A 21,575-nucleotide genomic window follows, 5' to 3' on the forward strand; every position below is an offset into this window, starting at 1 on the left:
AGTGTATGTGTTTGGTAAACCATCAAAGAGGATTTTTCTACATAGTTTTTCCACAGGAAACTCTACTGTTTTGCTTGTGCTTTGCACATGCCATGCACTGGACCTCAGGTTATCATCTCATCCAAAAGACTGGAACCCAGACCACCACTCAAGACCAATCTCCCAGGTCAACATGCATACAGACCAACCATAGTCTGAACCCTCTCCAAGAACACAAGCATGTGAAAGATCCAGTAATCCATGTCAGCGTTCAGTGGGTTATGGAAACAAGAACGTATCAGCGTGCACACCCTGAAAATGGAGTGAGGGTGCCTACATGGCAGGGTAAAAGTAGTCATGCACATTAAATCCCAATTGTAGATACCAGTGAGAGTTGCAGCCCAGGAGGAGGAGGAGAAGAAGCAGAAGAAGAAGAGGAGGAGGAAGAGGAGGAGGAGGACGGAGAAGAAGAAGAGGAGGAGAAGAAGCAGAAGAAGAGGAAGAGGATGAAGAAGAAGAAGAAGGAGAAGAAGAGGAAGAGGAGGAAGAAGAAGAAGAAGAAGAGGAGGAAGAGGACGAAGAAGAAGAAGAAGAAGAGGAGGAGGAGGATGAAGAAGAAGAAGAGGACGAAGAAGAAGAAGAAGAGGAGGAGGAGGACGAAGAAGAAGAAGAGGAGGAGGACGAAGAAGAAGAGGAGGAGGAGGACGAAGAAGAAGTAGAAGACTGGTCCAGTCACTGACTTACCTTGCTGAGCTCGTTGTTCCTGCAGGTACACCAGGGATGACTGCGACTGGTTCTGCCAGAAACCACCACCACCACCATCATCATTGTCATTATCAATGTCATCATCTTCATCGTTATCATCATCATCACCAACTTCAACAGAACTGCATCATTGTGTACCTCAAAGCAGGGCATTTACATTCACTTCATGACAGTTGACAAACCATCTGAAAGGTGGAACTGTTGGCAAACATCTGTTGAATGAAAAATCTTCTTTGCTTCATTTTATCTCTCCCTGTCTCACACACAGTTTCTCTGTCCCAGCCTCTTCCTGTCAACACACACACACACGCACACACACACACACACACGCACACACACACACACACACACACACACACACTCACTCAAATGTGCACACATGCATTCACAAATGCAATCCTGCACACATGCACACACACATTCACAAATGCAATCCTACACACACGCATGCCCAAACACACACACACACACACTGAATGCAGAAACTAACCAGTTCTTGTGAAGAGTCCACTGGTGTGATCTGCACTGGCTGTTGTTCTCTGCGAATATCACAGAAACCATTCATTCTTTTACATTACTCTCTTTGTGTGTGTGTGTGTGTGTCTGCGTGTGTGTGTGTGTGTGTGTGTGTCTGTATGTCTGTGCGTGTGTGTGTGTGCACGTGTGTACAAGAACATGCATATGTAACATCTTTTAAAATTGTCAGGCATTCTAGAGTGTTGATCTAGATCTTGGCTTCACCTCAATACAGTACATTGAAATGGCGCTTTATCAAACATTGTTACTATTAGTATTCACTACATTTTTCAAAGTTCATTATACATATCATTGTAATCAACACATATTACACAGAACGTCACTGTCAGCACAAATTACCAGAGAATGTTAATCATGTTTTTATTATTTTCTAGCTGACAAAGAAAAAACGTAACTAAAAAGTGGAGTCATGCTATGTCAACTGTTTAGACAGTGAGACTTTAAAACAAACGGTTTAGAATCATATAAAAGTTGAGAATTTAGAACAACATGATAAATAAGAACGAATGAACAATAAGATTGTACAATCATGAATTATAATAATAACTAAAGAAATACATACACAATTAATTTCCATTCCTGTTAAAACAACTTATAAGATACCTTCCTTCATGATCTCTCTTTCAATCCAAGCCAAAGTTCAACCAAATGTGCAATTCAACAGCTAAGCACCTGTTACAGAGCAGGTGCAGTATGTTTTCACACTTGTTAATTATGAGACCATCCTTGTGATTATTCTTGAACAGTTTAAGCTCCTTTCTTCAAGCAATTCACCTGTTTAAAGTAAATTCAACATTTAATCCTAGAAATGGTCTTTGAAACAGATCACCTAACAGTTCCCCAAGACTGGTTCTAATTCTGTGATCATGCATTCAAATACTGCATCATTTAGAAATGAACTGATGACTGGGAATAAGTTATCTGTCTCTATGCTGCAAACTAACTGTATTCCAACAGAAAGTGTAACAGCAAATGGCCGAGAGAGACAATGACCCAAATCACATTCTTTCCTTTTTGCTGACACACCCAATCATTTTCTACAAACTTCCAACACAAGTCACACATCCTTTTCCTAATAAGCCAAATAACTTTCAACTGAACTGCAACACAAACCCCACACAATTTTCTGATTGCATATAAATCAAACGATTTCTACAAACTTACAACGTAGCTGTACCAAATCATATTCCACTAACTTAACCGACCAAACTAACCAAATCGATTTCAACAAAACGCTGTATCTGCACGGAAAGAACAGGGAGGAGGAAAAAAAGGGAGAAGAGCGTGCTTACGGAAAGACGGCGCCTTCCGCGTCGACTAGACTGACATCGGCCATGCTTTCACTGCAAGAGAGGGCATGCAGCACACAGGGTCAGCACACACACACAGCACACAGCTACAGACAAGGAGCACACAACCACACCGTGTGTTCATGCTTGGGGTGGGAGTGAGGGGTTCCTGTGACACTGACAAGTGTTGTGTTGTGTTGTGTTGTGTTGTGTTGTGTTGTGTCGTGTCGTGTTGTGTTCTGTGTATTACCTGTTGTAGTTATTACAACTGCATAATACAACGCGGTAGTAACACTAAAAAGAAAAGTGCTAAAAAAAACAACAACATTGTATTGCATTGTATTGCATTGCACTGTGTTTTGTTCTGTTGTGTTGCGTTGCATTGCTTTGGTTTGTATTGTATTGTGCTGTACTGTATTTTATTGTATTCTATTCTGTTATATCTTATTATTTTGCATCGTTCTGCATCATACTGCAATGCATTGCATTGCATTGTATCATATTGCATTGCATTGCATTCTGTTATACTGTATCGCATTGTATTGTGTATTGCATTGTATAGTACTGTATTGTATTGTATTGTATCATATTGTATTATATAACTGTTTTGTCACAACAGATTTCTCTGTGTGAAATTCTGGCTGCTCTCCCCCTGGGAAGAGCACGTCACCACAGAGCAGTGATCACTTAAGCCAAATACATGTCTTCATACCAAAATATAGTAAAATAAAGGGGGCGGGGATGGGGTGGGGAGGGAACTGCCAAATGCAAATACTGAATTCAGTATAACACAGAAAACTCTCTCGTCCTTTGGCTCATGCTTTCACTTCACAAACATGCAGTAGTTAAGTGCTACCTTAACAAAAGGAAATTTTCTATATAAAATTACGTTTATATAACATACTTACCATGACCCAACTAGTGCAGACTCCGGTAGGGGTCTGACATTCCTGTCCTGTGCAAACTACTATCCACCTATGCGGAGAAAACGAAAGTACTACGGCCGATAACCTCCCGGAAGTAGGTAAACTCCCCTTTGTCCCCCTGGCTAGCGCCCTCTTTTTCCGGTAGCCATCATGACTCCTGTTCCTGTGCTCTCCATACGGCCAAACTTTACTTTCTCGTTTTTTATTCTTTGGATGAAGATGGTTGCTCCTCTTTTTCCACAACACTTGTACCGTTTTCTAACTTAGTCATTTAATTTTTTTCTTTTTTTTTCTTTTTTCTTTTCACCAGTCAGGTAATGGAGAAAGAAGGCAGGTAAAGGAGTGGGGGAAACACAGTGACGTGAGCTGTTGGACCGGGGGTGTGTGGGGGGGTGGGGGTGGGGTGGAAGCAGCTGGGGGAAGACGAACAAACAGCCAGTGAGATCCAACAGGATGCACGTGCCAGCCAGGCAGCATACACAACAGACCACACGGTCGCCGTCTGGTTTCCTGTTTTACCCTGGTTCCACAGGTTACTCACTAGTGGTTGTCATGGTGATAGTATCATCTGTTGTATTGATGGTGTATCGTATTACCTGTTGTATAGTATTACCTGTTGTATTGATGGTGTATCGTATTACCTGCTGTATAGTATTACCTGTTGTATTGATGGTGTATCATATTACCTGTTGTATAGTATTACCTGTTGTATTGATGGTGTATCGTATTACCTGCTGTATAGTATTACCTGTTGTATTGATGATGTGTCATATTACCTGTTGCACTGACAGTGATAGTATTACCTGTTGTATTGGTGAATGATGGTGATAAAATTACGTTGTACTTGTAGTCATGGTTACAATATCACCTGTTGCAGTTCTACTGATGTGATAGTGTTACCTATGGTGATAGTATCACCTGCTGCAGTTCTAGCATTGTCACAGTGCTACCTGTTGTAGTCATAGAGACTGTGTTACCTGCTGCAGTGATGGTGATAAACTACCTGTTGTAGTTTGAACAATATGATAGTGTTACCTGTTGCAGTTCTGATAATGTATTATCATTACCTGTTGTATTCATGGTGCCAGTATTACCTGTTGTAGTGACAGTGATAGTAGTACCTTTTGCAGTTCTAACAATGTGATATTATTAACTGTTGTACTCATGGTGACAGCATTACCGGTTGAAGTGTCAGTGAAAGTATTACCTGTTGCAGTTATAACCATGAGATAAAATTACCTGTTGTGTTTGTGACAATATTACTTGTTGTAGTGTTTGTGATAGTATCACCTGTCGTAATGATGGTGACAGCATTACCTGTTCTAATTATAACAATGTGGTAGCATTACCTGTTATAGTGTCTGTGATAATAGTACCTGTACCTGCTGTTGTGTTTGTGACAGTATTACCTGTTGTAGTGATGGCGACAGTATTACATGTTGAATTGATGGTGACAGTATTACATGTTGAAGTGATTGTGACAGTATTACCTGTTCTAGTTATTACAACTGCATAATACAATGCGGTAGTAACACTAAAAAGAAAAGTACTAAAAAAAAAAAAGGTAGTAGCAGCAGCACAAGTACTAGCACTGTCACGGAAACGGTGAATGAATAAAATGTGTTGTATTCTCATTAACTATGGTGGAAGAAAACATTACTGTAAGTATATTATGATTTAGTAGTTAAATTTAGTAGCCTTGTAGACAAACATTCAATTCTTTCCTTTATTCAGAAATAATGACACCCAACGCTGCAAACAACATGCTCTTGGATGCACAAAATATGGGATTGTTTAAAAAATAATAATATAAAAAACTGGATAAAACTAAGAACAATGGGAGAAAAACTGAATGTAAATGGAAAATGGACAATGATTAAAAGACAAGGAAACAAACCTGAGAGCCAAGACACACACACACATATACACACCACACACACACACACACACACACACACACAATTTCAGCAACTCCACTACAACAGAAAGAGAATTAACAGCTGAAACGACAGGTTAAGCTTCAGTTTCCTGCATGCTTCGAAGAGAGGGGAGAGTTGGCACTTTGGTGCCACAGAGCTTCAATCACTGCATGCTTCAAAGAGAGGGGAAAGTTGGCACTTTGATGCCACAGAGCTTCAATCACTGCATGCACAGCTGAGCACAGTACCACACGCTTCATTCACACACTGTCACACAATGCTGGCTCTGCTCATGCTATGGAGACAACAAAACAATCATGACGTTCAGCCATACCGTCTGCAACTTTTATCATGCAAACATCATCCAACTTTCAACTTTCAGTGTTGTGCAGACATTTGGATGAAACAACACTGACAATTTTGCCATGATCTCAAGAGTCTCTGCCAAGATAATTTACTGACGGACTGTTCAGCTGCCATGTTTCAGACTTACTGACAGGTGTGATAACTGGGTGACAAAAAAAACATTGGATTCCAGTCCACGTGTCTGTGGTTTCAATCTCTGCATTTCCTCAGGGCAGTGTGTATCTTTCATCTATTTTCTATTGTCCTAATGTCTCAGGTCAACACGTGCACACCTGCCAGTGCTTTCAACATGTTCATGTCCATACTTCCGCACCAAGATCAGACACCCAGGTGAAAAATCCCACAACTCGCAACAGCCTTCAGCGTGTTACAGAAATACACACGCATCCAGCATGACTCTATCTGCCTTGATAATGGAGTATGGTGAAGTAAAGGGGAGAATGGAAATGACCATGCATGTAAAAGCCCACCTGTATAAACAAACCATGGGTGTCGCAGTCACAATGGCAAAGGAAGTGAACCAAAAATGTACTGACACCCAACACGCCTGTCACAGTACTCTGAGCACACTGCCGCAGTCACACAACACCAACATCACTCGCTGGGCAGGGGGAAACACAAAAGGGAACAGTGTCAGCCAGGGCCAAGAATGGGAAAATCAGAGACGAAAAGAGGAAAAGCGAGATGCTACTAACCTTAGGTTGGCGCGGTTGGATTTGTAAAAGCGATGTTGGAGTTGACCCAGTCTCTGGACATATTTGGCTGTCTCTGTGTCTTCCTGCACACACACACACACACACACACACACACAGATGTACACATATTGATATACATTAATGTATATTTGGATACGCAAATGTATTTGGTTCCAAGCAGTGAAAAAGCAGGGTTTCCTCATGCATGCACATGTTATGATATAATCACAGGTGAGGTATATACAATCTACAATCTAGACCAGCATTTCTAAGGACAATATACAAATAATAAATATACAATGAACACATACAGTACACAGTGAACAGACCAGACTTATATCAGTCATACACACTCATTTTGATTTGACCGATTCATTCAAGAAACGAAAAATCCTACAACAAAATCTTGCTCTGGCTGGCTTCTAACCACCAAAAATTGTTCATTAAAATATGCTACACATGAATGTGCATTTGAAAACATCTTACCATCTGGAACTGGGCAGAGCTCTTTGAAGTATCAATTTCAAAGATTTTCTTGTTCTGAGTCAGTCGAGCTATTTCTGGCCACCTGAAACACACAAAACACACACACACACACACACACACACACACACAAACACGCTGTATGCATGTATTCACTCATGCATAAATACTCTAATACATATAACATACACATATCAATACACAAGAGACGGTTTACATCACTATGCTCAAGTAGCTCAACAGACACAAACCCAAAACTAACACACACACAACACAACACAACACACACACACACACACACACACACACACACACACACACACACACACACACACATATTCAGACAAGCTGTTGCAAAACAGATTAAAAAAGTTAGAAGGCATGACAAGCCAGACTCAGAAGTGGCCATCAGAACACTGCCCACTCAACCAGCCACTGTGGTGAAGTGTTAAGTGCCCAAAACTGATAACTGTGAGGATGCAGGTTCGAGTCCCAGCACAGAGGTTTCCACCCCATGCCTGTCTCCTACCCAGTGCTGAGTGTGCTACAAGCTGACGGGAAGACTGGGACTCCTGGCACTCAGAATGCCACAGACAAACCCCCGTGTGGCTGCGTATGGGGGACTCAGGGGGAGCAGTGTAGGTATAATGGTACCGAAACAGAGCACAAGGTGGGGCTACAAAAAATAAAAATAAAAAAAATAAAAAATAAATGTTGCGGGTGACCTACCTGTAATAGACAGGGGGCTGTCCATCCAGGTACCTGGCAAACACACCTGCATATGATGTTCCCACGTACAGCGTTTTCCTGGACTCATCCTGTGCAGGGCAAACAGAAAACGGTTTGTGCCATGTGCACTGAGTTGTTGACAGCTTTGTTTGTTATCTTATCCCCCCCCCGAGAATGAGAATCAAATCCAAGACCTAAAATGGAACATGTATGACCCATCTGCAAATGGCTGAATATTCAAGTTTTCATACATACTCTGACCTAGTCCATGCAGAATTTATATCATTTGCAAACAAGCACAAAAAAAAGAATTTTTCAGTGTACTGCCTTTAAGTGTTGAGTTTTTGGACATTTGTTTCAACTGCCCGGACATAATCAAACATGTAATTGTTCAGTCTCAACTCAAAGCAACAAATAATCGCCCAGAATGCAAAATTTAATCAATGAAACAAGAACTTACAAATGTTTGGCAAAACTGCATATCTTTTTAAACTTTATCAACTCCTTTCCATGTGCATCAAATCTCAGTGTCTAAATATTCACATGTGCAAATGTTTGGCAAAACTGCATTTATTCTATCAGACTTTATCAACTGCTTGACATCACTCTTATCAATTGTATGGTATAATAATAATAATAATGGATACTTATGTAGCACACTATCCAGAAATCTGCTCTAGGTGCTTTACAAAAACGCTTTTGTTAACATAAAATATTATATCTATGTTACATACACACACCAAAATGTGACTACACACACACACACACACACACACACACACACTGCATATATACACTTTAACATACATGTGTATCTAACAGCTACCCTAACACATACGCACACATAGGCAGGCACAAACTTACATAAACACACTCATGTGTGTGGTACGTGTAAAAGATGTACGTATGTGATGTTTCAATGCCCCCAGGAGGCACAAGAAATAAACTTTTTTGCCTTTTGCCTTTCTGAGTGCATCCGATCTCAACGTCCACACATTCCCTTCACCTTGGCCAGGTAGAATTCACAGCCGTAGCCGTCCATCAGCTGAACATCTTTGATGTACTGCACCTCTGCCCGCCCCGCAGGTACCCCCTGCAGACTGCAGTGCGCAGCAAACACTTCGTTCAGCAGCTCCGTGTATGTGGCTTCATCCTTCGTCATGTTTTGCTGTTGACCGAGGAAAAGAAAACACAACCAGTGTAACATCTCCTATCAAGAGGCAGTGCTTTACTGCCAGTCCCCTGACGCTTTGAACATGGAAAGAACGCAGAGACCAAGTGAAGAAAACACCACTGGTGTAACATCTCCCATCAGGAGACAGTGCCTTACTGCCAGTCCCCTGACACTTTGAACATGGAAAGAACGCAGAGACCAAGTGAAGAAAACACCACCGGTGTAACATCTATCAAGAGACAGTGCTTTACTGCCAGTCCCCTGACGCTTTGAACATGGAAACAACTCAATGTCCCTGACCGAAGATAGACACTACATGAGAATCCATTCCATCACTACTTGTGCACTGAGCGTGTCCCTTGGACATTCCAGTAAATTCTAGATTCACTTCCTGCCCATTACGCCCTCTGCCATGTATAGCAGCAATGAAGAAACGAACTGAAGAACAAAGACGTATAAAGAATTCTAGATTTACTTCCTGCCCATTACGCCCTCTGCCATGTACAGCAGCAATGAAGAAACGAACTGAAGAACAAAGATGTACAAAGGGTGAACACCTCCCTCACAGTTCACCCTCCAGCTTCAGACCCACCCCTTTGTATCTTTTTTTTTCATTCCTTGCTTTTTCCCCCCCAGTCAGTGGCGTCTTTCTCAGAGGCGTGATGATGGTGAGAAGAGAAACTCCTCCAACTTGCACAGCATCTTCCCTTCTTCTTCTTCTTCTGCGTTCGTGGGCTGCAACTCCCACGTTCACTCGTATGTACACAAGTGGGCTTTTACGTGTATGACCGTTTTTACCCTGCCATGTAGGCAGCCATACTCCGTTTTCGGGGGTGTGCATGCTGGGTATGTTCTTGTTTCCATAACCCACCTAACGCTGACATGGATTACAGGATTTTTAACGTGCATATTTGATCTTCTGCTTGCATATACACACGAAGGGGGTTCAGGCACTAGCAGGTCTGCACATATGTTGACCTGGGAGATCGTAAAAATCTCCACCCTTTACCCACCAGGCGCCGTCACCGTGATTCGAACCCGGGACCCTCAGACTGACAGTCCAACGCTTTAACCACTCAGCTATTGCGCCCGTTATCATCCCTTCACAGTGCAGACATTTCCAGGAAAGACTCTGCACGGATGACAAGGAGGGAGGGTAAAGGAGATCCAAGAGAAACAGTGGACCATGATGACTTCTCTTTTATTTCATGAGCATTAACACAGCATGTACATGTACGATATATCTCACAGATAAACATGGGTTTATGTATGTGTCTCTGCTTAAATTCATGCATCTGATTTCCACTTGTAAAAGATACAAAACAAAAGTAGAACTGTGAACATGTATGCTTTAACGATCAAGATTACAGATCAAAGTAAAAAACAAAACAAAAAATCTACATTTTAAGAATCTACAAAGACCAAAGCAGAGAACCTAGTGAAAAACCAGCCTGAAACTGGTGAAAGTATCCTCCACTACACTGTGCAAAACTTCCCAAAAACCAACAAAGAACAGAGTAGGCTGGAGAAAGTGGTGGGGAAGAGAGCAGTAAGGAGAAAAGAACAATGAAAATGGACAGGGAATATTCAGCAGAGGACAAAGCAGGATTCTGTAACACACTGGAACACACAATCGTAAGATAGAGAGAGGGCCAAAGTTAGGAACCACCACACAGAGTGGACCACAGAACTACCATACACACAATGGACCACAGAATTACCTGACAAAGAATGGACCACAGAATGACCATATACACAACGGACCACTGAACTACATGACACAAAAATGGACCACATAACTACCTGACACACAATGAACCACAGAACTACTTGACAAAGAATGGACCACAGAACAACCACAAACAGAAAGGACCACAGAACTAGATGCCATAGAATGGACCACAGAACTATGCACCACAGAAATACATGGCATAGAATGGACCAAAGAATTAGCACACACACAATGGACCACATAACAACCTGACAAAGAATGGACCACAAAATTACCACAAACTCAACGGACCATAGAACTAGATGACACAGATGATAGAATGGACCACAGAACTATGCAACACAGAATAACCTGACACAGAACGGACCACAGAACAGAATGGACAATAAATCTACATGACATAGAATGGACCATAGAACTACCTGACAAATAATGGAACATGGGACTACAACACACACAATGACCACAGAACTACACAACACACAAGGGACCATAGAACTATAAGACATAGAATGGGCCTCATTAACTACCTGACAAAGAATGGACAACAGAACTATCTGACAAAGAACGGACCTCTGAACTACCACAAACAGAACGATCCATAGAACTAGATGACATAGAATGGGCCACAGAACTACCTGAAATAGAATGGACCACAGAACTACCTGAAATAGAATGGGCACAGAACTACCTGAAATAGAATGGGCACAGAACTACCTGAAATAGAATGGACCACAGAACTACCTGAAATAGAATGGACCACAGAACTACCTGAACTACCTGGCATAGAATGGACCACAGAACTACCTGAACTACCTGGCATGGAATGGACCACAGAACTACCTGACAAAGAATGGGCCACAGAACTACCTGACACACAGAGTGGACCACAGAACTACCACAAACACAATGGACCACCAAACTACAACGGACCACAGAACGACCACACACATAATGGACCACAGAACTACATGGCACAGAATGGACTATAAAACTACATGACACTGAATGGACCACAGAACTACATCACAGAATGGACCACAGAACTACCTGACATAGAATGGACCACAGAACTACATCACAGAATGGACCACAGAACTACCTGACATAGAATGGACCACAGAACTACCCGACAAAGAATGGACCACAGAACTACCTGACACAGAATGGACTATAAAACTACATAACACAGAATGGACCACATAACTACCTAACAGAATGGACCACAGAACTACCTGACATAGAATGGACCACAGAACTACCTGACAAAGAATGGAACAGGGAACAACCACACACACAATGGAACACAGAATTACATGTCATACTATAGACGATAGAATTACATGACATAGAATGGACCACAGAACTACGTGGCACAGAATGGACCACAGATCTACCTCAGTACTTGACACAGAATGATCAAATATCTACCTGACACAGAAGACACATACGTAACAATAGAACACACACACTACTTTCAGACACAGAAAGGCCAAGAGAACCACTTAGCATCGAATGGAGAGGCAGCCAGTAAAATACACCCTCAGACAAAAAAAAAAAAAAAAAAAAAAGAGAAATCTGCTGTGACAAAATGTAACAGAAATACAATACAGTGAACCAGAGAGATAGCAAATATACAGAAAACACCCAGAAATATCACACACAGAACAGACCAGAAAACCAACACACACACACTTAAAAAAATGAAGTGTTAGAAGCAAAGGATGGATAATAAATACACAACAATCAGAGAATGGACCAAAAAATCAACATGAAAGAATAAAGGAGAAGAGAAAGATGCCCCTCAATCACCACGGAACAACAAAAAAAGAAGAACAGAAACAACTAATAAAGACTCCACACAGAATAAAGCACAGAATCATAAAGGAACTGTCAAAGAGAGAGGAGGAGTTTGTATTATACTCCATGTTTGGTGTTACACATACTTACCATGTCAAACTGATGCAAACTAGGCCTATCGGTTTGCTCTGTTTGGCCAAATTTCGCGCGGCTAACAGTGAAAAGACGAGCCGTCTTGCCCCGGTCCGCTCTCAGCCAATCAAACGCCTCTAAAAGCTATAAGCGCTGAATTATTCCTTTGGCCAAGGCTCGAGAATATACTTCTCTTATTTCAGATAATAAAGTACAAGAACTGTATTGAGTATTTTGTAAGCATATTATCAAAGTAGAATCACCAGAGAATGAATCACAGAATCACAACAGAACTGTCAAGTAGAAAGTGAGGCACAGAGTGACAATGGAAACTGAAGGATGGAATCCTAACAGAATGGTTGAATAAAGTATGAAGCACACAATCACTGCAGACAGTCAAGAGAGAGACAGAGCAGTGTGACTGAACCACCTTGCTGCCAACTTTTTTTTGTGGTGTGGGGGGGGAGGGGGTGTTCCTATAGGTGGCCTCCCATCACCACAAGCACTAAGACATGATAAAAATAGGGCAGGATAGTTTTCATGGTTGAATGTGTGAGAAGCAGTCAGGCTGTGCCTGCAGGCGTATGCGTGTGTGTAGTCTTAATGTGACTGATTTCAGTTTTAAACCCTATAAGGGGCACCTGCTGTAATATACGGTATATTGCAGTATATTAACTGTGTACCTGGATGTGTTCTATTCACTGTGTAGTTTCCTGGACACCATGGAGATATGGTGCTGTGTAAACAGCAGATATTCTTTGTTAGCTCTGCCACTACAACACAGGCAGAAGCACTGCCTGCTAGGCAAGGATGATTACAAGCCATTCGCACATGTCAACTCCTACCAAGGTTTGTGCATCATGGATTGATCCGAACACCATGCAGATCACAGCAGGATAAGCATGTATCATACAGGCCAAGAGGTAGCCACTATCCACGTATCTCCACATGGTGTGCTGCTCAATGCCAGTTAAATGACATCCTGTACAGCAGACAGGCCAAGATGCAGCCTTTGTGCACACATCCCGCATACACATAGTCAAAGAAGACTGGACTGACCCAGACAACAGGCTTGCACACTCAAAGCGTACTTCTTTCAGGCCGCCCTTCCTGAGGCTAGAACTCTGACCAAATTTCAACTTCACAGGTAAGTCTCATTTAATATATCAACTCTTCAGAACTGTGTCTTTGGAGGAGTGTTTTGTTAGTGTTAGTAGTGTTTCAAAAATAAATCAAAGCAGAACCACCACCACATTTGCAACAACAATCCTGAAACGTAGAGAGAAAAAATATATAATAAAAGCTGACCACATACCTCCATTTCAAATAAACTCTGAAAACGTCAAAATATTCCACAAATATTAAACACGGAAAATCAGAGTAAAATTGTTAAGTAATAAACCAACACTCAAAAAATGAAAATGCTAAACAATGAAAAGAGTAACAAAGCAATTGAACATCCTACCTGCACAAACAAATCAAGCTATTCCACTGACAATACATGACAAAGCAGAAAGTGTCTCGCTTACTAATATATCGCATATGTAAAAATAAATCAACGGACTTAATGAAGGCCAGCATGACAAAGGAGCAAGAACGAACAGCAGAAATAGAAAGAAAAGACAAAGGAAAAGAAACAAAAAAGAAAAAAAGTTTTTGTCCAATAAAAAGCAGGAAAAAGATGACATGAAGAGAACAGAAGAGACAAGAAAAAGATGACATAATAATAATAATAATAATGGTACTTATATAGCGCTGAATCTTGTGCACATGAACAGAAGACAGGAAAAAGATGACATGAAGAGAACAGAAGAGACAGGGAAAAGATGACATGAAGAGAATAGAAGAGACAGGGAAAAGATGACATGAAGAGAATAGAAGAGACAGGGAAAAGATGACATGAAGAGAACAGAAGAGAAAAAGACGACATGAAGAGATCAGAAGAGACAGAGAAAAGACGACATGAAGAGAACAGAAGAGAAAAAGACGACATGAAGAGATCAGAAGAGACAGGGAAAAGATGACATGAAGAGAACAGAAGAGAAAAAGATGACATGAAAAGAACAGAAGAGACAGGGAAAAGATGACATGAAGAGAACAGAAGAGACAGGGAAAAGATGACATGAAGAGAACAGAAGAGACAGGGAAAAGATGACATGAAGAGAACAGAAGAGACAGGGAAAAGATGACATGAAGGGAACAGAAGAGACAGGGAAAAGATGACATGAAGAGAACAGAAGAGACAGGGAAAAGATGACATGAAGGGAACAGAAGAGACAGGGAAAAGATGACATGAAGGGAACAGAAGAGACAGGGAAAAGATGACATGAAGAGAACAGGGAAAAGATGACATGAAGAGAATAGAAGAGACAGGAAAAAGATGACATGAAGAGAACAGAAGAGAAAAATGATGACATGAAGAGAACAGAAGAGACAGGGAAAAGATGACATGAAGAGAACAGAAGAGAAAAAGATGACATGAAGAGAACAGAAGACAGGGAAAAGATGACATGAAGAGAACAGAAGAGACAGGGAAAAGATGACATGAAGAGAACAGAAGACAGGGAAAAGATGACATGAAGAGAACAGAAGAGACAGGGAAAAGATGACATGAAGAGAATAGAAGAGACAGGAAAAAGATGACATGAAGAGAACAGAAGAGAAAAATGATGACATGAAGAGAACAGAAGAGACAGGGAAAAGATGACATGAAGAGAACAGAAGAGAAAAATGATGACATGAAGAGAACAGAAGACAGGGAAAAGATGACATGAAGAGAACAGAAGAGACAGGAAAAAGATGACATGAAGAGAACAGAAGAGAAAAATGATGACATGAAGAGAACAGAAGAGACAGGGAAAAGATGACATGAAGAGAACAGAAGAGAAAAATGATGACATGAAGAGAACAGAAGAGACAGGGAAAATATGACATGAAGAGAACAGAAGAGAAAAATGATGACATGAAGAGAACAGAAGAGACAGGGAAAAGATGACATGAAGAGAACAGAAGAGAAAAATGATGACATGAAGAGAACAGAAGAGACAGGAAAAAGATGACATGAAGAGAACAGAAGAGAAAAATGATGACATGAAGAGAACAGAAGAGACAGGGAAAAGATGACATGAAGAGAACAGAAGAGAAAAATGATGACATGAAGAGAACAGAAGAGACAGGGAAAATATGACATGAAGAGAACAGAAGAGAAAAATGATGACATGAAGAGAACAGAAGAGACAGGGAAAAGATGACATGAAGAGAACAGAAGAGAAAAATGATGACATGAAGAGAACAGAAGAGACAGGGAAAAGATGACATGAAGAGAACAGAAGAGAGGAAAAAGATGACATGAAGAGAACAGAAGAGAGGAAAAAGATGACATGAAGAGAACAGAAGAGAAAAATGATGACATGAAGAGAACAGAAGAGACAGGGAAAAGATGACATGAAGAGAACAGAAGAGAGGAAAAAGATGACATGGGCAGAACAGAAGAGAAAAAGATGACATGGGGAGAACAGAAGAGACAGGGAAAAGATGACATGGGGAGAACAGAAGAGAAAAAGATGACATGGAGAGAACAGAAGAGAGGAAAAAGATGACATGAAGAGAACAGAAGAGAGGAAAAAGATGACATGGGGAGAACAGAAGAGAGGAAAAAGATGACATGGGGAGAACAGAAGAGACCTGAAGACAAGACAAGACTTGAGGCGAGAAGACATGAAACAACATGAGACATGAGTCTGATGAGAAGAGGACATATGAGAAAAGAAGACATGAGATGAGAAAACAGATGAAGAGAAAAGAGAATAGGAAAAGCAGAGACGAGCTCACACTCAGAGAAGTGTATCACTTCACTGTTGCTTGGAAACCAGATGACCAACAAAGTCAGACAAGGGCTTAGAGAAAAGAAGAATAAAAAAGCAAGAAAATAACAGAACCCCCCCAAACCGATGAGAGATGAAGAGAGTGACTGTGAGAGACAGACAGAGAGAGAGAGAGAGGGAGGGAGAGAGAGAGAGAGCAAAGAGAAGAGAGCAAAAAAAGAAATTATAAGAAAAATAACAAGAAATGATGAAAAACAAAACCAACTAACAAAAACACAAAAAGTGTCACAGCTGCTCATGCTGACAAAGTAAACAAATTCCTGTCCCATCACTATTATCATCGATAAAATGTTTTCCCAAAGAGAAAGTGTAAAGCGAGCTCACCTTGGGAAGAAGGGGGTAATCCTTGAAATACTCAGCTGTAAACTTCTCTGGGTCATGGTCTCCAAACTCAGCTGAAAAACAAAGAACAAGTGTTCACTGAAAACCTCCTGGTAAAGTAATCAAGCTGACTCATCTTTTTTTTTCTCCATGAAACATATGATTTATATGTCAAAACTGTCAAATGACTGCAAAAAACATGAAAGGGGGACAAAGTGTACATTTTTATACATAACTTAGAACGATGAACCACACCACATATTTTTCACTTATGGATCATTAGTGGATCAAGTAACTGGTGGCCTCCGTTAATGTGTCTGTCTAATAGTTTCTAATTGCAAATATTCACCATTCACCTGTTTATTGATAGGCAAACCATAGGGGTAGCAGTCATGCGTAACTAGTTACATGTCCTTTTTCCAGCTTTTATGCACTTAACTTCAGCATTCTCCCTCTCTCTCTCTCTCTCTCCACATATATATATATATATAGACATATATATATATATATATATATATATAACATATACATATGGAGAGAGAGAGAGAGAGAGAGAGAGAGAGAGAGAGAGAGAGAAAGGCTTTTCCATGTATAAATGTTTTTAGCCCACCATAAAGGCAGATGTTTTGCGGCGTGTGCATGCTAGACACGTTCATGTTTCTGTTACCCTCCAAACACTGACCAGATGGCTGTTGCAATTATCACTGCTTCGTGGAAGAGCAGAAATATATTACATCCCATTCACTTTGGGGATAATCTGAGGAAGTCTTTACCATGAAACAGTACAAGGAACTAAAGAGACCCAACCAGACAGATTATATACACAGGACTGCATGAAACTCGTTTCTTTGTACAGCAGCACTCACCTTGCAGACTGAAGGCTGCCAGTCTCACAGCTTGCTCACCTGAGCAAGGTAAACGCCCATCCACTATGTCATTTTTCAACTGGAGGTAGTAATGATATCTGGACACACACACACACATACACAAAAACCCAATTATGAGTTTGCAAGTGTGAACATACACAAAAACCCAGTTACAGGTTTTGCAAATGTGAATATATGTATGTCAGGAGTGCTGCACAAAGAGTCCCAAATAAGGGTTTACAAATGTGAATATATATACATATGTGTGTGTGTGTGTGTCAGGAGTGCTGCAAAAAGAGTACCAACTGCAATTATTTCCACAAAATTTGCTTAAGAACAGACAGACTCTTATCACAAAATGATCATATATATATCAATTTCAGACTAAAGCAATTTCTCACCTTGCCACATCGTCACTGATCCTGTGAGCTCCGGCCACATAGAACATCACCCCAAAGTACAGACAGTGAGGGTGAGGGGAGGGCTGGGCATATTTGTCCAGCTGCCGCTTCAAAGGTCGCTCTAAGTCCACCCAATGAAACTGCAGCTTCTTGGTCACAAACCGCAGCCCAAAGTAGCATGTCTGGAACAATACCATGACTGTGACGATACACTGAAACTATCAAAGCACATCAAATGCAAGCAGCAAGTTCTAATATAAATCAGACCATTTTATTCCACTTATTCTTTTCTCTTCTCCTTTATTTTTTTGTTTGTTTGTTTGGGTTTTTTTGTTGTTGTTGGGGTTGCTTTTTTTTGTTTGTTTGTTTTTGTTTCTTTCAGTAATGGACTGATCTGAGGTTCAATTTTAAAAAGAATGAAAGGATAACATGTTTCATGTAAAAATTTGAATAATAACAATTAGTAACTTCATTCATCATTTCTCATCTTCATCCTAATTCACACACTCATCCCTCTCAGCAAGAAACAAAACATGCTACAGAACTCCTTATTTATCCTTACTCGGTTCCTTTTATATAGTTTGTTTCATAAATGTCATCTGCTTAATTAGTAACCCTAATGACACCAGTCCATTGATTATACTTTGGTAGTACTCATTCTAATAAATGCATTCAGTCTGTTAACAGTTAAAATGTGCCTGCTTTTCTTTTCTTTTCTCCATAGTTCTTTTGATGTGATACTGTGGGTAGAGGGGTGATAGGGTAAAGCAGGGAGTCTGTTTATTATTAAAGTATGTATGAACACACACACAATATGAACACAGATACACGCACATATATATGCACACACTAGCACATGGGAAAAAAAGACTAGTTCAAATCATTAATCTGTACAATAAACTGAAAGAAATAATTTCTCAAAATCAAGCAAAACCCATGATCTATGATTTACCTGTATAATTCAAACAATTTGTTAAGTCTTCACCAAATGAATCAGTTACTGTGGTGCTGACATGAGATTTCAGTTCAGGTCAGTTTCAGTCTCTCATAGAGGTGTCAATGTGTTCGGAAAAACCAATATACAATACACCACATCTGCTAGGCATATGCCTGACCAACAGCATAACCCAACACACTTAGTCAGGCCTTGAGCGTATGTGTGTGTGTGTGTGTGTGTGTGTGTGTATAATCGTGTACCTATCAGAGTGGATTTCCTCTACAGAATTTTGCCAGAGGACAACACTCTCATTGCAATGGGTTATTTTTCAGTGTGCCAAGTGCATGCTAAACACAGGACCTCGGTTTATCGCCCTGTCTGAAAGACTACTCTGTTTGATTTTCCAGTCAAACTTGGAAGTAAGGGCGAACCCAGACCTTCATGAACTATGTATTGGCAGATGAGCGTTTTAACCATCCTCCCACCTTCTTCATTTTATCTTTTTAAAACTGAATGTTTTACATTTTTCTTTTCTTTTTTTTTCTATTGACTCCAAGAAGTACTGAACAAAATTAATTTACTGAATGCAAGAGAAAAATATAGAACCCTAATTTTTCATTGATGCTCCAGACCACAACCAGGACTGGCATGGCGACTAGCATGGCTACTTGAGTAAACTTTTTTTTCTTCTTCTTTTTTTTTTTTTTTTTAAGAATCTGCCAACAGAAAAGTCAGCCTGAAAATAAACACCAATAAATCAGACTTAAAAAACAAACAAAGTCAGACTGAAATTGATAGTATACTGACAATGCAATAGCTCCTAACTCCAGAAGTAATTAATATCAAATTACAGTCCTATGACATCCCACAGAAAGCCAGACTTATTTCACCAAGCAGTTCAGTTCAATTCAGTTACTGAAGTAGAAGTCACTGCATTCACACAAATCCATATATAAGCTACACCACATCTGCTAAGCAGATGCCTGACCAGCAGTGTAACCCAACATGCTTTGTCAGGCCTTGAGAAAAAAAAGCATAAACAAATAAATGGATACATCATTAAACTAATGAATGAATGTATACATCATTGAATCAATCAATAAATCATTAAGCACAAAAAAGTAAGCAGACAGATAATGAATTAAAATAAAATACATCATTAAACTAATGAATGAACATATACATCATTGAATCAATAAATAATTAAGCAACAACAACAAAAAAGTAAGCAGACAGATAATGAATTAAAATAAATATGGGGGGAAAAAATTGGTATTCACCAAGCAGTACCAAAGAACTTGCCTCAGACAATTCGATGCGCTGAGCAATGCTGTCCAGACACTCCTGCCCAGTGCTATCTGAGTTCAAGGTACACTCCAGGAATGAGTTGTCCAGCAAGTACACACCAACAATGAATGAGTTTTTGGAAGAGATCTCATAGCTGCGGGTTTTCTTCAGCCTCCACTTGAATGGCATTGTGCTTGATTTTCCAGACTTCTCATACACGTGTTGAGAGCGCAAACTGCACAGAAAAAATTACATTTATCAATTTCACTCAGAATTCCAAAGTGAAAAACACACCATAGAAGCCTTGATTAATAAATGGCATCATTATCAGAATGCCATTTTCAACACTTCCTCTTCCTAATTTAGTAATACTTCACTGGTATAATAGATGTGCATACAGTTTTTTAAAATGTTGGCAGCACAAGCAATTTCCTGGTTTCCAATGCTGCTCATTCCCATCCAGTCTTTTACTCCCAGAATTTGTGAAAAATTCTTCATAAATGATTTCACTGTTTCCAGACATGTCTGTCAGTCTGTGTGTGTGTGTGTGTGTGTGTCTGGGTGTAGTGTATGTCACATCTATAAATGTGTGTGTGTATAGTGTATGTCACAATGTTTATAAATGTGTGTGTGTGTGTGTGTGTGTGTGTGTGCGTGCGCGCACGCACCTTACATGTGTACTTACAGTGTTTTCTCTGTGTCAGTGTGTGTGTGTGTGTGTGTGTGTGTGTATGTGCTAGTGTGTGTGCTGGTGTGTGTGTGAACTTGTATGTGTTTGTGCGCGTGCCTTTACACGCGCGCGTGTGTGTATGTGTGCTCGCGCGCGTGTGTGCGTGTGTGTGTATGTGCTAACTTAAAATTGTGAACAACACGTGTTCGAGACAGTGTGATCTAATGACAGACAGGGACGGGCGACCGGATACTCAATGAAAAAGAAGAGTAAAGTTTTATATTAATATCATATCAATAATTCTTCTAGCATGCTCAGGACTGTTAAATTCCCGTCCAATTAACAACCAGTTTTCAAACATACTTCATATAACAATCTCTCGTCTGCTATACGTTCTTACTTACGACTTCAGAAGCCTTTACGTCCACTTAACTTACACTGGGTTCAATGCCAACAGTTCGATTCATTCTTTAGAAATCCTGTTATCGTGTAAAATGAGGCACATTGCGTTAATTCGTCATGACGCCCACTACGCAATATGTGACAGTCATCAATCCATGGGTGTGGGACATGCAAGAATGCGCGACATAGTCATTCATTGCACTGTGTTGTCATCGCTCTTCCTCGATTGTCGTCAACTGTAACTGTAGTTGCGGGTGCATTTGTCGTAAAAGTATTCGTGG

General features: G+C 40.4%; 1 protein-coding gene across 9 annotated transcripts in view; it reads right to left on the reverse strand.

The window, feature by feature from the left end:
• LOC143295882 (tyrosine-protein phosphatase non-receptor type 21-like) overlaps positions 1–21,520 on the reverse strand; it is a 49,972-nt gene extending 28,452 nt beyond the window's left edge. For 3 of the 9 annotated variants that reach the window (XM_076607549.1, XM_076607550.1, XM_076607546.1), the window contains exons 1-13: positions 21,330–21,520; positions 20,238–20,457; positions 17,999–18,180; positions 17,598–17,695; positions 16,735–16,805; positions 13,842–13,859; positions 8,695–8,856; positions 7,689–7,777; positions 6,963–7,044; positions 6,477–6,559; positions 2,574–2,624; positions 1,235–1,283; positions 724–775 (exon numbers count right to left, since the gene is read on the reverse strand). In XM_076607549.1, coding sequence (XP_076463664.1) covers positions 724–775; positions 1,235–1,283; positions 2,574–2,624; positions 6,477–6,559; positions 6,963–7,044; positions 7,689–7,777; positions 8,695–8,856; positions 13,842–13,859; positions 16,735–16,805; positions 17,598–17,695; positions 17,999–18,180; positions 20,238–20,411 — 1,111 coding nt within the window. In that variant the 5' untranslated portion in view covers positions 20,412–20,457; positions 21,330–21,520. Of the gene's footprint in view, positions 1–723; positions 776–1,234; positions 1,284–2,573; positions 2,625–6,476; positions 6,560–6,962; positions 7,045–7,688; positions 7,778–8,694; positions 8,857–13,841; positions 13,860–16,734; positions 16,806–17,597; positions 17,696–17,998; positions 18,181–20,237; positions 20,458–21,292 lie in introns of all 9 variants that reach the window. The other 6 variants (XM_076607554.1, XM_076607551.1, XM_076607553.1 and 3 more) reach the window with 4 other exon arrangements.
• Between the last annotated feature and the right edge of the window lie 55 nt (positions 21,521–21,575).

The sequence above is a fragment of the Babylonia areolata genome, chromosome 21 (genome assembly GCF_041734735.1).
Source record: "Babylonia areolata isolate BAREFJ2019XMU chromosome 21, ASM4173473v1, whole genome shotgun sequence".
NCBI classification, from domain to species: Eukaryota; Metazoa; Mollusca; class Gastropoda; order Neogastropoda; family Buccinidae; genus Babylonia; species Babylonia areolata.